The following is a 13,386-nucleotide window of genomic DNA, read 5'->3' as shown; positions in this document are numbered from 1 at the left end:
TTCATGTTAGGACCTCACTGGGCTTCCCACAGTTTTCTGACTATTTAAATTTTTTAAAATGCCTCGAGTTCCCTCCACATTTACGCAACAGATAAACACGTAAACAGGACGCAAGCAAATTACGAGATGTAAAAGATTGCAGAATTTTGGGCCTAAGTAAGTTACACTCGTGGCTACAATATACCCAAGTCTCCTCGCTCTCTTAACATGCCTGACGATTAAACTATTTGTCTGAACAAAGCTCTGCCCACAAAATTAGTCATGCCCTGATTTAAATGCAAGTAACTTTCAGTTGCACTTGTTTGAGGAGGTGTCTCAACGTTGTGACCAGATCATCGGATGCAGCAGGAAAGAAAGTAATCTTTGCTCTTTTAGTTGGGATTTTTTCATTGTTTAATACAAAATTGTTATCCTTACTGAGACCTGTTCTGTTTTGTTTCTTTTAAAGCATTTTTATGGCCAAGTATAAGTGTCACGTTAAAAATTGTAAAGTTTCTCCAATTGCAGGTTCTTAAACATGCAACACCTGATGTTGCATAAATGATAGTTAAATTTGTTGAAATTCTGGCTTGGGTTCAGCATTTCAACTTTGAAATGGAGGAGTAGGCTGTTCTATAAATCCAAGAAGAATGCTTGCAGCAACAGTTATAATAACAGACTACCTGCTGCTACTGGGAGAAAGAACAGTAGGCCAGCGAGCTTGAATATATTGGGACAGAAGTAAGAATAAAGATGAAAAGGACTACAACAGGGAGGAACTCCTTGATAAAATTCTCATTCTTGATTTTAAATCCTTCCATGGCCTTGCCCCTCCCTATCTCTAACATCTTCCAACCTGACAACCCTCTTAGATCTCTGCATTCCTCCATTTCTGGCCTCTTGCGCATTCCTGATTGCCTTCACCCCACCAATGGCGGCTGTACCTTCAGCTGCCCAGGCCCTAAGCTCTGGAATTCTCTCTGCCCCTCTACCTTGTTCTCCTCATATTACCTATGTCTTATATATTTTGGTCACTTACCCTAATATCTCCTTATGTGGCTCAGTGTCAAATTTTGTCTGGTAACATATTGTGAAGTGCTGTGGGATGTTTTGGTATGTTAAAGGAGCTTCAGGTTGAGTACAAGTTGTTGGTATTGTTAAGGTCTGCAGTGCAGGCTAACAATGAGAGAAGTTGCACGCAACACATGTAGCCTGCATTTGCAAACAATACCTAAATTCCAAAACCCAGTCAAACAGCAAGCGTTAACAAGTTTGGCGATAAACGGAGCACACAAACACCTCTGTTCGTATAAAAACAAAGGCAGATTCTTAACTGCAAACAGGTCTGGTCTTGCTCATTTCATTATGCTTACTGTAGCTTTCAATATTTCTAGTATGGCTAATCCATGAAATTACCAAAAATTACCTTCAAAAGTTTACACTTTCCAAATATCACCTTTTGCTTCTCTAGTTTTAGATCTGAATAACTGGTACAGAGTGCTTTTGCATTTGCATGTAAAAACAGGCAAGGGATGAATGCTAGAGGTCCTTATGTGCCAATCAAGGTCAAAGGAACTCAGATACCAAATAAAGCCCCTATTGCACCAGTGTGATTTTTTTTCGCCTTGTTCATCGCAGTAATTTCTGTGGCTTTTCTGAGTGAGGCCTTCAGTTTAGTCCCATTGTGCTGAATTGCACGTAGTTTTCTGCCTCACACACACAGAACTGGGTTAAAATTGGCCAATCCCATTTCACGTGGGTTTTGTCCAGCTGGCAGAGAATTTTTGAACTGATTTCATGAGCATATGCTATTGACTAGGAGCCACTCGCACCAGCTATACGTATCAGGAGATCACAGGTACCAGTAATTTCCACCCATTAAAATTAGCATGTGTTCGTGAAATCATTTCTTTAGTGTGATGATGTTTAAAAGTATCGCCAATATAATTTTATAAACCCTAATAGACAAATTGAAGAGAAACTGTTTGCACTGGCAGAAGGGTTGGTAACAAGAGAACACAGATTTAAGGTAATTGTTGAAAGAGCCGGAGGTGAGATAGGAACTATTTTTACACAGCAAGTTGTTCCAATCTGAATGCACTGCCTGAAAGGATGGTGGAAGCAAATTCAATAATAACTTTCAAAAGGGAAGTGGATAACTGCTTGAAAAGGAGAAATTTGTATGGCTGTGGGCAAATAGCAAATGAGTGGAACAAATTGGACAGCTCTTTCAAAGAGCCAGCACAGGCATGATGGGCCAAATGGCCTCCTGTGTTGTAAGATTCTATGGTAAGCCTTCTACATTCAGATTTCTCCTGTGTATTTAAATGGATTTTCAATTTTTCAGTTGAGTAAAGGTGAAAGATTCTGGTATTAATAAACTGATTGGTAAATTAAGTGCCTATCAATTGCTGTTCTTGATGTGATTGAGCAAACTGACTATTTGGTCAAATTATAGTTGATTACTGTTCGACTAGATTTTTTTTCCCTCCCTGCAGATTGATTCGAGCATTTTGCAGCAAACATTGCAACAGAGCAATTTGCTCACTCAGCAATTGACTACTGACCCGAACCTAGCACAGCAAGCCGGGGCTCTCCAAACAGCGGATAATACAGTGCCAGCTAATGTGGTCATCCAGCCACTCACCAGCCTGTCAATGCAACCTACAGTGACGTCAACAACTGCCATGGCGATGGGAGGTCTAACTGAACAAGAGACCGTGCTGACGAACAGTTCTGGTGAGAATTATTCTTCATCTCCACATTTTAACATTTGGATTAAGATTTTGAGTCCTTATTTTAACCTTCTGCCAATGCTAATCTTGTTGATCTGTCATTGACCCAATGGAGTCTAGACAGTCACACTTGAAAACTCTTAAGGAGTTTCACGCTACCTGGTTATTGTATGATATAAAAGCATTTTTCTATTAAAGGTTGCTTTTTCAACACTGCATACTTGATGTACTTTTAATTGCATATCAGTTGATAAAGATACGAAGATTGTGGAGAATCAGTTTTACACTTAAAAGGATGAAGTTATAGGAATGCTTGCATTAGATATGTCAGCTGTCATGTATGTATCTATGTCATGCTTTTAGTTGGAACCGAGACTTCGGGACTAATTTAGCATTCAGTTCATAGTGTGAGGTGTGCCTCTTTCGGACCTACCACCCAAACATGAAGGATATCAGTGGTTGTTTTAAACTTTTGTATTCCAGATTCAGGACCAAAATTACCATGGGGCTTTAAAAATTGAGTTGTTGGACTGAAAAAAATGTAAGCGAATATGTAACAGAACAGTGTAACAGACAGGTTGGAGTGTGTTGAGAAGCAGTAAAAATGTCAAGGAAATTTAGTGCTGTCATAAACCATGGGGACAGTGTGATTTTACAGTGGCATTTGAACATGGTACATCCTTGAAACTGTCCAATCTACATCATTTTGTATTGTTAATATGCAAAACAATTATTGTTTTCAGTTTATACTTATTTTCACTCATGATGTGGACAGACTTAAAAACCGTCTAATGTCCTGAAATCATGATTTTTGAGTCTGAGATTTTTCTCACCTCAGCTGCATATAGAGATGACACTTGATGTGATCTGTAGCCTTTTTTCAGTATACCGAAACAATTACATTCTGAACAAGAAGTACGATTTTCAAATCCGTGAAACAGATCATTTGAATAAAGAAGTGTCTTTATGCCACAACTTTAACATTGCCATGGAACAGTGTTCATTTTGCTGCGTTGCTAAATTTGGCAGTATACATTTGGAGTCAGGACATGCCCTGACTGCAGAGGGAAGCAGTGTGAGACTCCCTCGATGAGAAAATCTCAGGCCTGGGATATTGTGTTGACAACCCTCCCGGATGGTCTTGGAGTCTCCAGGATTTAATTTCCTGCTTCAAGCAAACCAAGAAAAAAAGTCAGAGAGCCATTAAAATGCCTTTTTTCCTTCATTTTTTTTGAACACATTTGTTTATTAGTTATAAAAATATTGGAGATGGGGAAAAAGGCAGTTTGGACCAGAGTTATTCGAGGCAGGAGGTCATGTGATAAAACCTCCAGGAATATGTCCAACCAGATTTGACAAACCTACTTGAATAAATGCCACATGGAGCACAACACCTTTGCAATGTCAAACTAGGTTTTAAACAGTCCTCAAGGGGCCCTGTTGACTGGGAATTTTTTTAACTTATTTTGGAATTGATCTAAATGTTTAGAGAATGTGGATGCTTCTGCTCGTGCCTGGCTAAGCCTTTTTAATTTTAACTTCTGGACGAGAGGTTTGCTGGCAGGCAGCAAGCAAGGTTCTGCTTGGCTGGAAACAGTTCTGTAGGTAACAGTTCCAGACCAGTAATGTCAGGGTAAAAATATGATCAGTATGCAAATGCATTTTCTCAGCATCTTATTTTTGAAAAGACGAATAAATATTGCATTTCACAATCTCTTTTTGCTCCAGGTTTTAACATAGGTATAACTTTGTAAATTAAAGACTAGAAATAATAATCCTTGGAAATTTAGAAACCAAAGATTAGTAACTCTAAACATATCAGTTAGTGAGGGTGTTTTTTTCTGGTGGCTGTAGGAAATAACATCGGTTGGCAATATCAGGGGGTATGTGAGATTAGCTCGGAGTAACTGGACACTCCATCGCTTGCCTGGATTCCAGTCAATGTGTACTCAGAACAATTATGCTGAGGTTGGGATCTCACAGTGTGGGGCAATACAGATCAGCCATGAATGGTGGCGGAACAGGCTCGAGGGGCTGAATAGCCTAGTGATCACATCAAATCAGGTATATGCCCACATTCTATCAGTTGCAATCCCCTTCACAACAATATTTTTCTTTCTGCTTTGTGCATTTGAGTAGTGTTTTGATTTTCAGGAGAATGGATGTTCATACCAGAGGAATAAAGTGCATCTTCATTGTTAAGCACACATTATCAACAAGTTATGTGAGAGTTATCACAGAGCAAACTCTTTCAAGTCTCCTGCAACAGCTGGCCTTAAATTTAAACGCTGATTTCATAAAACGTCCTTCCAGCTAGCAAATCTGAGTTGGAGGAAAATGCATGTTGCAAAAGTGAAAACATACTGACACAGTTTTACTTTGAGTGACTTTTTTTGTGCATATCCAGGTGAGGTTTTAATGGAAGAGAATGATGCACCTTTTCACTATAGCTATTTAGCACTGCCAGGTCAGGTTCAGATGCCAGGGCTGATTTTTATAGATTGTTGCCTTGGTGGGGAGCCTCGCTTGTTGGACTTGTATATTGGACATTCAGGTACATTATATAGCCTCACCACCAACAATTTTCCACCTATTAACCAAATAGATGGAAAATTACACGGTGTCTGAATTCCCAGTGTGTATTCCCAGTGGCCGAACTGTATTGCCCCACACTCTGAGATCCCAACCTCAGTATAATTGTTCTGAGTATACATTGAGTGGAATCCAGGTAATTGATGGAGTGTCCGGTCACTGTCAGCTAGTATCACAGACCCCCTGATGGCTACCTAAGAGCTGTGTTCATAGCTTGTTGATTGCAGGGGGAGGGGCAGTGAATGGTAAGTTTTGAAATCGAGTGTATCTTTCTGTTCACTACTAAACTATAACTTTACATCTGTACCACATTCTGAAATGCACAAACTTTTGAGAGTCATTCTCTTGCCTCATTGTTAACTCTGATTCTAAAGATTGTGAGTTCAAAGCCACAAGAAACTTGAGTACATAATCCAGTCTGACACTCCCAGTACAGTACTGAGGGAGAGCTGCACTGTAGGAGGTGCTGTATTTTGGATGAGTTGTTAAATCGAGGCCCTGTCTGCTTGTCCATGTGGGCATAAAAATTTCCTTTCACTATTTGAAGATGAGTGGAGGAGTTCTCCTGGTGTTCTGGCCAACATTTATCCCTCAAACAATATTATAAACAGATCTTATCTCTTTGTGAGACCTTCCTCTCTGTAAAATGGCTGCCATGTTGCCAACATTACAACAGTGATGACTGCACTTTAAAAGATACTTCTTTGTACGTTAGGCAGTTCAGGACATCCTTGGAACGTGAAAGGCACCATTAGTGCAGACTTGTTCATTCGTTATGCCATAACACTAACATTAGAAGGACCCTACACACCACTGTGCTAGTGTGAATTTACCATATTTCTTTGTTAAACCATTGTTAAACCAGGTAATGCTGAATTATGGTTACCTTGTCATTTAGATTCAGACACACAAGAAATTACCTTAATAATGTAAACTCCCTTTTACAGCCTAGAGAGAGTAAGCTCTCAGTTCATCAGTATTAGCTGGATCATACAAGCCCTTCATTCTGAATAAATAAATTCTTTTTTTAGGGTAACATCTGTGTCTTGTCCTTTTATCCTATCTTTTTGTCTCCTAAAATTTAATGAAGGGTTAAGCATTTTATGGATATTCCCTATTAATAACAAGGAATCTGTTACTGAATGGAAGCATTTTTTCTATTTCTAATGCTGCACACCGAGATATTTTTTTTTTCTTTTCTTTTTATCTCTTAGGAGCACAGGATGTCTCACAGTCTATGACATCCCCGGGGCTTGCTTCAAGTTCCAGTGGTAAACATGAAATGACACTGACCATTAATAATTCTAATCTCAGCCAGGTACTAGCGCAGGCCACCACTGCCACGTGTGCCAATCCAACAGGAACACCACAAGAGATCTCACTTACAATATCAGGTATGTATTAGCTGTGAAGGGACTTGTTACAAAGCAGGATGCTTTTCATTCAGTAGCCACTTTTATCAATACTGCATTATATGTACATAAGTGAGTAACTAGTATCGTGTTGCTTCCACCATCGTCTTTGTTCCATTTGTATAGCTGTATATATCAAACAAGTGGACCAGTTAGGCAAAAAAAGGAAATTGGATAGGCACTTGAGGGAAATAAACTTGCAGGGCTATTGGGAATGGGACTTGACTGGATTGCTCTACAGAGAGTTGGCATGGTCTCGATGGGCTGAATGGCCTTCTCCTGCGCTGTAATGACTCTTTTCACCAGAGGGATAGAATTGAAAAGCAGAGAAGTTCTATTAAACATGTATCAAAACTTGGTTAGACCACCGTTAGAGCGCTGTTCACAGTTCTGGTCTCCGTATAATAAAAGGATATAAAGGCACTGGAGAAGATGCAAAAAGGATTCACAAGCATGATACCAGAACTGAGCAGTTATAACCATCATGAAAAGCTGAACAGGCTTGGGGCTGTTTTCTCTTTCTTTTTAAAAAAAAAGGAAGGCTGAGGCGTTACAGAATAGAGATCTTAAAATTATGAAAAGGTTTGATAGGGTAGATATAGGGAAGATGTTTCTACTTCTAGGAAGACTAAAACTAGGGACCACAAACACTAAATTCAGTAGGCAATTCAAGAGAAACTTCTTTACCCAAAGAGTAAAAATATGTAACTTGTTAGCCACAAGAAGTAGTTGAAGCAAGTTAGCATAGATGCATTTAAGGGGAAGCTAGATAAGCGCATGAGAGAGAAAGGAATAGAAGGATATACTGATGGGATGAAATGAAGTAAGGTAGGGGGAGGCTCATGTGGAGCATAAATACCAGCATGGGTCACTTTTGCCAAATGTCCTGTTTCTTTGCTGTAAATTGGTATGTAATGCAATTCTCTGTACCAAAACAGGGTAAATATAGGTTAGTAGCTGGCTGACAGTGAATTTCACTAAGTAACTCAAGTACATCAGATAATATAAATCATGAGTTCAGGCGCCTCAGAACCTAGAACTCTGTGAAACATGTATTACTTCTGTTATATAGTTTTTTTCCCACTATTATGTGGCAGTTTTGCTGTGCTATTTACATGTTAATGTAAAACCTTTCTTGCAGTATCGGGGTACCAGGGCAGGATTAATAACCCTGGATTAGGTTCTTAAATTTTACTCAATTGCTTTTGAGGGTTTGGGAGAAGTTTTAGCAAGTTTCTTCATTTTGAGTTTGTAGTCAAACAGTCTTCAACTCTATTGGGAGGTTAGATGAGTGGCAAGGCTCTGAGAAAGCGCAGACAGTACTTTATATGACTCTTTTAAAAGGAGCAGATTTAATAGAGGAGCTTTTCCTAGATCTCCTGCACGCAGCAAATATTGCAAAATCACACAAGTTAGTGTACACATCTTTAAATTTAAATGGAAGGTAAATTTGGTGAGTTCTTTTTAATGAAGGAAAATGATTTGGGCTTCTTTACAGTGGTGTACTCCAATCTGCAATATTTCACAATATCCAGGCATAACAGCATTGTAAGCTACTTTATAAAGATAAAGTTTACAATTTTGCTGCACCTAGTGCACTATGTAAATCTTTGCCCTATATTATAAAAGGGTGTTGAGGTTAAGTAATGCATGCAAACTGGAAAAGCAGGTTTATAACCATGATTTGAAACTCATTGATACCATCAAACCTCCTTCCTAAATTTAAATTCAATTAATTAATTTTAAAAATGTGGAATTGAAAACAAGGAGGGAATTTTATGCTCTCCCCCGCGTCGGGTTTGGAGTTGGGGAGAGCATATAATCGGGCGGATGATGGTGTTGTGGGGGGATCCCCACCACCTTCTAGTCTCCACCCAAATTAAGTCCAGTGTGGGAAGGCCTGTGAATGGCCTTCCCGCCCCGCCACCAATTGAAGCTGTGAAGTGGGCAATTAATGTCCAATTAAGGGCCTCATCTTGCCGCCTCTGAAATCAGTCCGGCAGCTCTCAGCAGGCGGGACTTGCATTGCTAGGGTCCTCAATCCCGGGGAAGGCTCGTTGCTGTCCACTTAAGTGCCTAATTGGCACTTGATCCGGCAGGTCTTCCCCCGAGGCGGCAATGCGGGCTCTCGCTGGTGCTTTTGCCAGAAGTCAAGACCCCAGTCACTTGGATAAAATCCTGGCCCTAGTCTCAGTAATGGTGCCATGAAACCATCATGAATTGTTGTAAAAACCCATCTGGTTCACTAAAGCGCTTTAGGGAAGGAAACCTGCCATCCTTACCTGGTGTGGCCTACATGTGATTCCAGACCCACAGGAATGTGGTTGACTCTTAACTGCTCCCTGAAATGGCCTAGCAAGCCACTCAGTTGTCAAGGGCAATTAGGGATGGGCAACAAATGCTGACCTTGCCAGTGATATCCACAGCCCATGAAAGAATTTAAAAACTGCATCTTATGATGTATGACATTCTCATTGTATATACAAGATAAAAACATGGTTGTTTTGTATGTCTTAACAGAGTGTTTTTGATATATAAAACGATAGCATCGGTATATGAATGCAGTGCACTGGAACTGTTTTTAGTGAGATTTTGTTTCCCCATGACAAAATGTCACTGGTACATCAGGAATGAGCTGATTGCTAGCAGAGAAAGTAGCAAGTGCAAATTCGGTTGCAGTAAATGATTTAGGTTGAAGTTAGTGCATTCTCGATGTTGGCTTAAGGGCAGTTTCATTGGAAGTATTTCCTGATTTGTCAAGTAACAAGTCAAATTTAAAACTGATTTGCATTTGTTTTGAAAAGGATTGTAATTCTGATGTTGACTATTTTCTAAGGATGATCTAAATTTTATACGAAATTACACAGGCTGTCGCTGTATTCTTTAGAATTTAAATAGTTTCTAACTGGAACACTGATTTCCATTTACAAAGTACAGTGTGAAAAGAATAGCACATGCATTTTCACTAAGCGGGTAGTAACTTAAAATTATTTATTTGGTTATAAAGCAAATGAATTGGGTAATTTTAATCTCTTCACTACCTGGGTTCGCTTGAAGAGTTGCAGTTATCAAAATTCAAGTTGTTGAGGTTATTCATTGACCAAGAGGACTGTCAAGTGCAGCTTTTAACCTGCGCTTGTATATTAATATTAACATTAATGTTAAATTAGTGTCACATTTGCCAGCTTCCTCAACTGTCCATATCTTTAATAATGAACTGTGAGCCCTGATAATATGAGAGTGGCAAAAATAGGGTTGATCTAGACTGTTGTGCATCTTGCCAGTTTTTGCAGCTCAGGTGGTGGGCCACCATGATTTATGAGACAGGAATTCTTCTAATTTGAATAGGCTACTGGCACTTGAAAAGCTTGGCCTGAAGCACACTTAGCTGGGAAAGCAGCAGCATTTGAAGGTTGTGGCTGTGGCATAAAGGTGGGTTGACTGTCCACAAAAGGAAGCAGAGCAGCATTATTCCTTTTACTGCTAAAGGGCTGGAAGTCCCTGCTTCAGTCAGTATTCCTATTTGGAGCTGGAGGCCATCCTCCAAGGGCAAGGTGCATAGAGGGTGATCACCCACTGCCCCTGCTTCAGATCACTATAGTCACCCAGTATAATGTCTGGCTGAAAATGTTTGCTGGCATCAAGAAGGAAGTGAAGGTATGTGCACTCCTCACTTTTGTATATATTTCTTATCGGGCCCTACAAAGTCCTGCCGAACATTAAGCTCAGAACTCCACACCCTCTGGGGGCTACTCTTTAAAGCATTGTGTGTAGGAATTCTCCCTTTGCACACACACGTTGTGCCAAAGCTGGACAGCACACTTTTCTTGCACATAATCAGATGCTTGGGTTTTCAGCCTGAGTTGCTTCCCTGCTGCTGAGGACTTTTTCATTGGGGTTAGCAATCATGGATTTAAAAATTAGTACTGGTCATCTAAGAGCCAGTTCCAGTAATGCAGTCACCATAGACTGCTACACAATAAAGACTTTGTGGCTGCTTCATGGGTAACAGCCACTGGCATAATTAATGAACATTAATTGAAAGAAAACTCTCTTTCTGTTCATGTAGACCATGGAGCCCTGATGTCCTTGCCCATGTGTGTGCCATTATATACAAAAGTGAGGAGCATGCATACCTTTACCTCCTCCTTGATGCCAGCAAACATTTGCAGCCAGGCATTACATTGGGTGACTACAGTGACCTGAAGCAAGGGCAGTGGGTGATCACCCTTTATGCACTTTGCCCTTGTGATGTCTTGCATTCAAGGTAACTGTGCCCTATCCATCTGATGCCTCCTTTCCACAGGGAAAGAAGGTGCTGCCCCTTGCAAGCAAAGGATTTGTCACTTACTTTGATGCAGGTATATACTGTGGATTTCGGATGAGGTTCCACCCACACTGGGCACCTCTCCCACGTGAAATAAACACATCAGGATTTTGATGTTGGCAAGTGTCCCTGAGCTGGTTTGAAAGTATCTGGCGGCATGGACGCTTCATGATCTGGGAAGCTACATTTGTACAGAAGGAGTTGTCCCTTTTTCGAAGGTTGTCTTCCATCATATTATACCATGTTAACTAAGTAATTTAATAAAATATTTTAATTATTTTTGTTCGCAATTGATTGAAGTGATTTTCTTTTGCTTTCAATATAGTTTTTGTTTTATATGCACTGATCTGTGATACAATACCATAGAGCTGCAGGACCTTTTGATTCCACTTAAGAAATAAGACAAGTTCCCACAACTAATGCTATTAGGGAACATTTTGTTTAAATCTAAATGCAAGTTATAACAGTGAAAGTCTTTTTTCAACATTTCTAAATGAAAATCTGAGAGCCATTCAGTACAAGTGTTATTTTTACTCTAATTCATAAACTTAAGATCGTATTGTCATGTGCTTTTATTAAGTGATCAATGTATGACATAATACAGTAAAAGGCACCAACCCTGAATTTTATGTCTTCATTGCTACATGAGAGCATTAAACAACATTAATGAATAGTGAAACAATTTGATCTATCTGACTGACTAAAATCTGCAATCGAAAATAAATTGTTAATTTCAGGCTGCTTATACAGCTGTTTATCTAAGTAAGCAGAGGACGGTGAAAATGTAGACAGATAAGCTGATAGGGTGAGTTGAAGAGATGTGGGAGGAGGCTTGTGCAGAACATAAATTCCAGCCTAAACCTGTTGGCCCGAATGATCTGTTTCTGTGTTGTAGATCTATGTATATGCCAAAAAGCACTGATCTGTAATTCTGAAGCAGAGGATGCATAATTTGTGAATAATTACATGTGCAATAGCAATGCTCCGACTTGTGTCTTGAATTTTTTTGGAAGGTGAGAATACATCAGTTGGGATTGCATGATGGTTGTTGGAAGTATCCTAAAGGGTCTTCAAGGTTGTTTCTAATTTGTAGATGTCAAAAATGAACTTCCAGATATGGGAACAAACTTCACACTGTATCATAACCACGCCTAGAATTGAAATGTGTTTGCAACTCTAGTGTAAACACCTATCAGAAAATGCTACAACGGTCTACGTATTTAAATGCTTTTGAAGAGAAAGGATAGATAATCCTAAAATGAGATGAGTATGAATACACCAAGGCATATTTGGAAAGCAGCCTGTAAAACATTTATTCTGTAAAGTTGGTGCAGTTTTTTTTATTGACATTGTTTGATGTGAAGTTGTAGAGAAGAAAAATGTGGTTTATTGAGATTTAGGGAAATACTAAAAAAAACACTGTTACATTATCTTGAACTTTTTACAGTGATTATATTTTAAAATTCCTAGCCATTTCTTTCCTTTTCCCCATAAGGTCAGGATATCATCCAACAGCATGGCAGTACTGGTAATGGTGAAATGAATGGAGGGATCCGATTGGAAACATCAGTGAATAACCAACCTAGTACTGCCACATTGACCATCAGCAATGACCAGCTCCTGAATCAGGGAACCACTCTTAACACAACTAGTGCCAACATACCAGGTACAGTAGTAGGTGGACATGGGAGGGGCAAGTGGGTTTAAACAATCCTTTTATCTGCAATATACTTTTGACACTATCTGCGCAATAGTTTTTCTTAAAAACTGAATCAATACATGCCTATTATTGTTGTGTACTTAAATTGCACACAGGACTTGTATCTCTGAAAGAAGTACTGGTCCTCTATTTCACATCTTCGAGCACAACACTTTGTAAACTGAAACCATTTTGATTGTTGTAACCTCAACATTTTGCTGTTGGGAGTATTTTTATTTTGTTAGTCATGATTGTGGTAAGTAGCTGTAAGACAATATAACATTACTATTCTTATGGAAGTATCACACAAGATCTGGTCCAAGACACTGGATTGCTGATTCTTATTTCACAGATAGCCAGTAACAATTTAGTGCATTCATCTAGAATAATACTGTTACAGTTTGACCGAGTCTCATGGCCATTCAACAAAACTGTGGCCACTATGTGAACTAATCTTGAGTATGTACTCTCCAAGGATTACTGCTTGGAACAAACTGCTAATGGCTAAATTCTGATTAATAGGCATTTTCTGGCTCTTGTTTTACCTCTGTCTCCTAAAGGGTAATGTTCTGGTAATGTGAATATTATACACACAAAAATTAATGAAGGATAAAAGTAGATTGCTCACTTTGTGCTTTGTTC

General features: G+C 39.3%; 1 protein-coding gene across 6 annotated transcripts in view; it reads left to right on the top strand.

Moving 5' to 3' along the window:
* Nucleotides 1-13,386, top strand: part of LOC137370194 (zinc finger protein 236-like) — a 188,712-nt gene that overhangs the window by 155,488 nt on the left and 19,838 nt on the right. For 5 of the 6 annotated variants that reach the window (XM_068032492.1, XM_068032488.1, XM_068032489.1 and 2 more), the window contains 3 exons: nt 2,478-2,718; nt 6,521-6,700; nt 12,541-12,711. In XM_068032492.1, coding sequence (XP_067888593.1) covers nt 2,478-2,718; nt 6,521-6,700; nt 12,541-12,711 — 592 coding nt within the window. Of the gene's footprint in view, nt 1-2,477; nt 2,719-6,520; nt 6,701-12,515; nt 12,712-13,386 lie in introns of those variants that run through there. The other variant, XM_068032493.1, reaches the window with a different exon arrangement.

This window comes from Heterodontus francisci, chromosome 5 (assembly GCF_036365525.1).
Source record: "Heterodontus francisci isolate sHetFra1 chromosome 5, sHetFra1.hap1, whole genome shotgun sequence".
Taxonomy (NCBI): domain Eukaryota; kingdom Metazoa; phylum Chordata; class Chondrichthyes; order Heterodontiformes; family Heterodontidae; genus Heterodontus; species Heterodontus francisci.
This window is presented reverse-complemented; position numbering and strand designations above follow the sequence as displayed.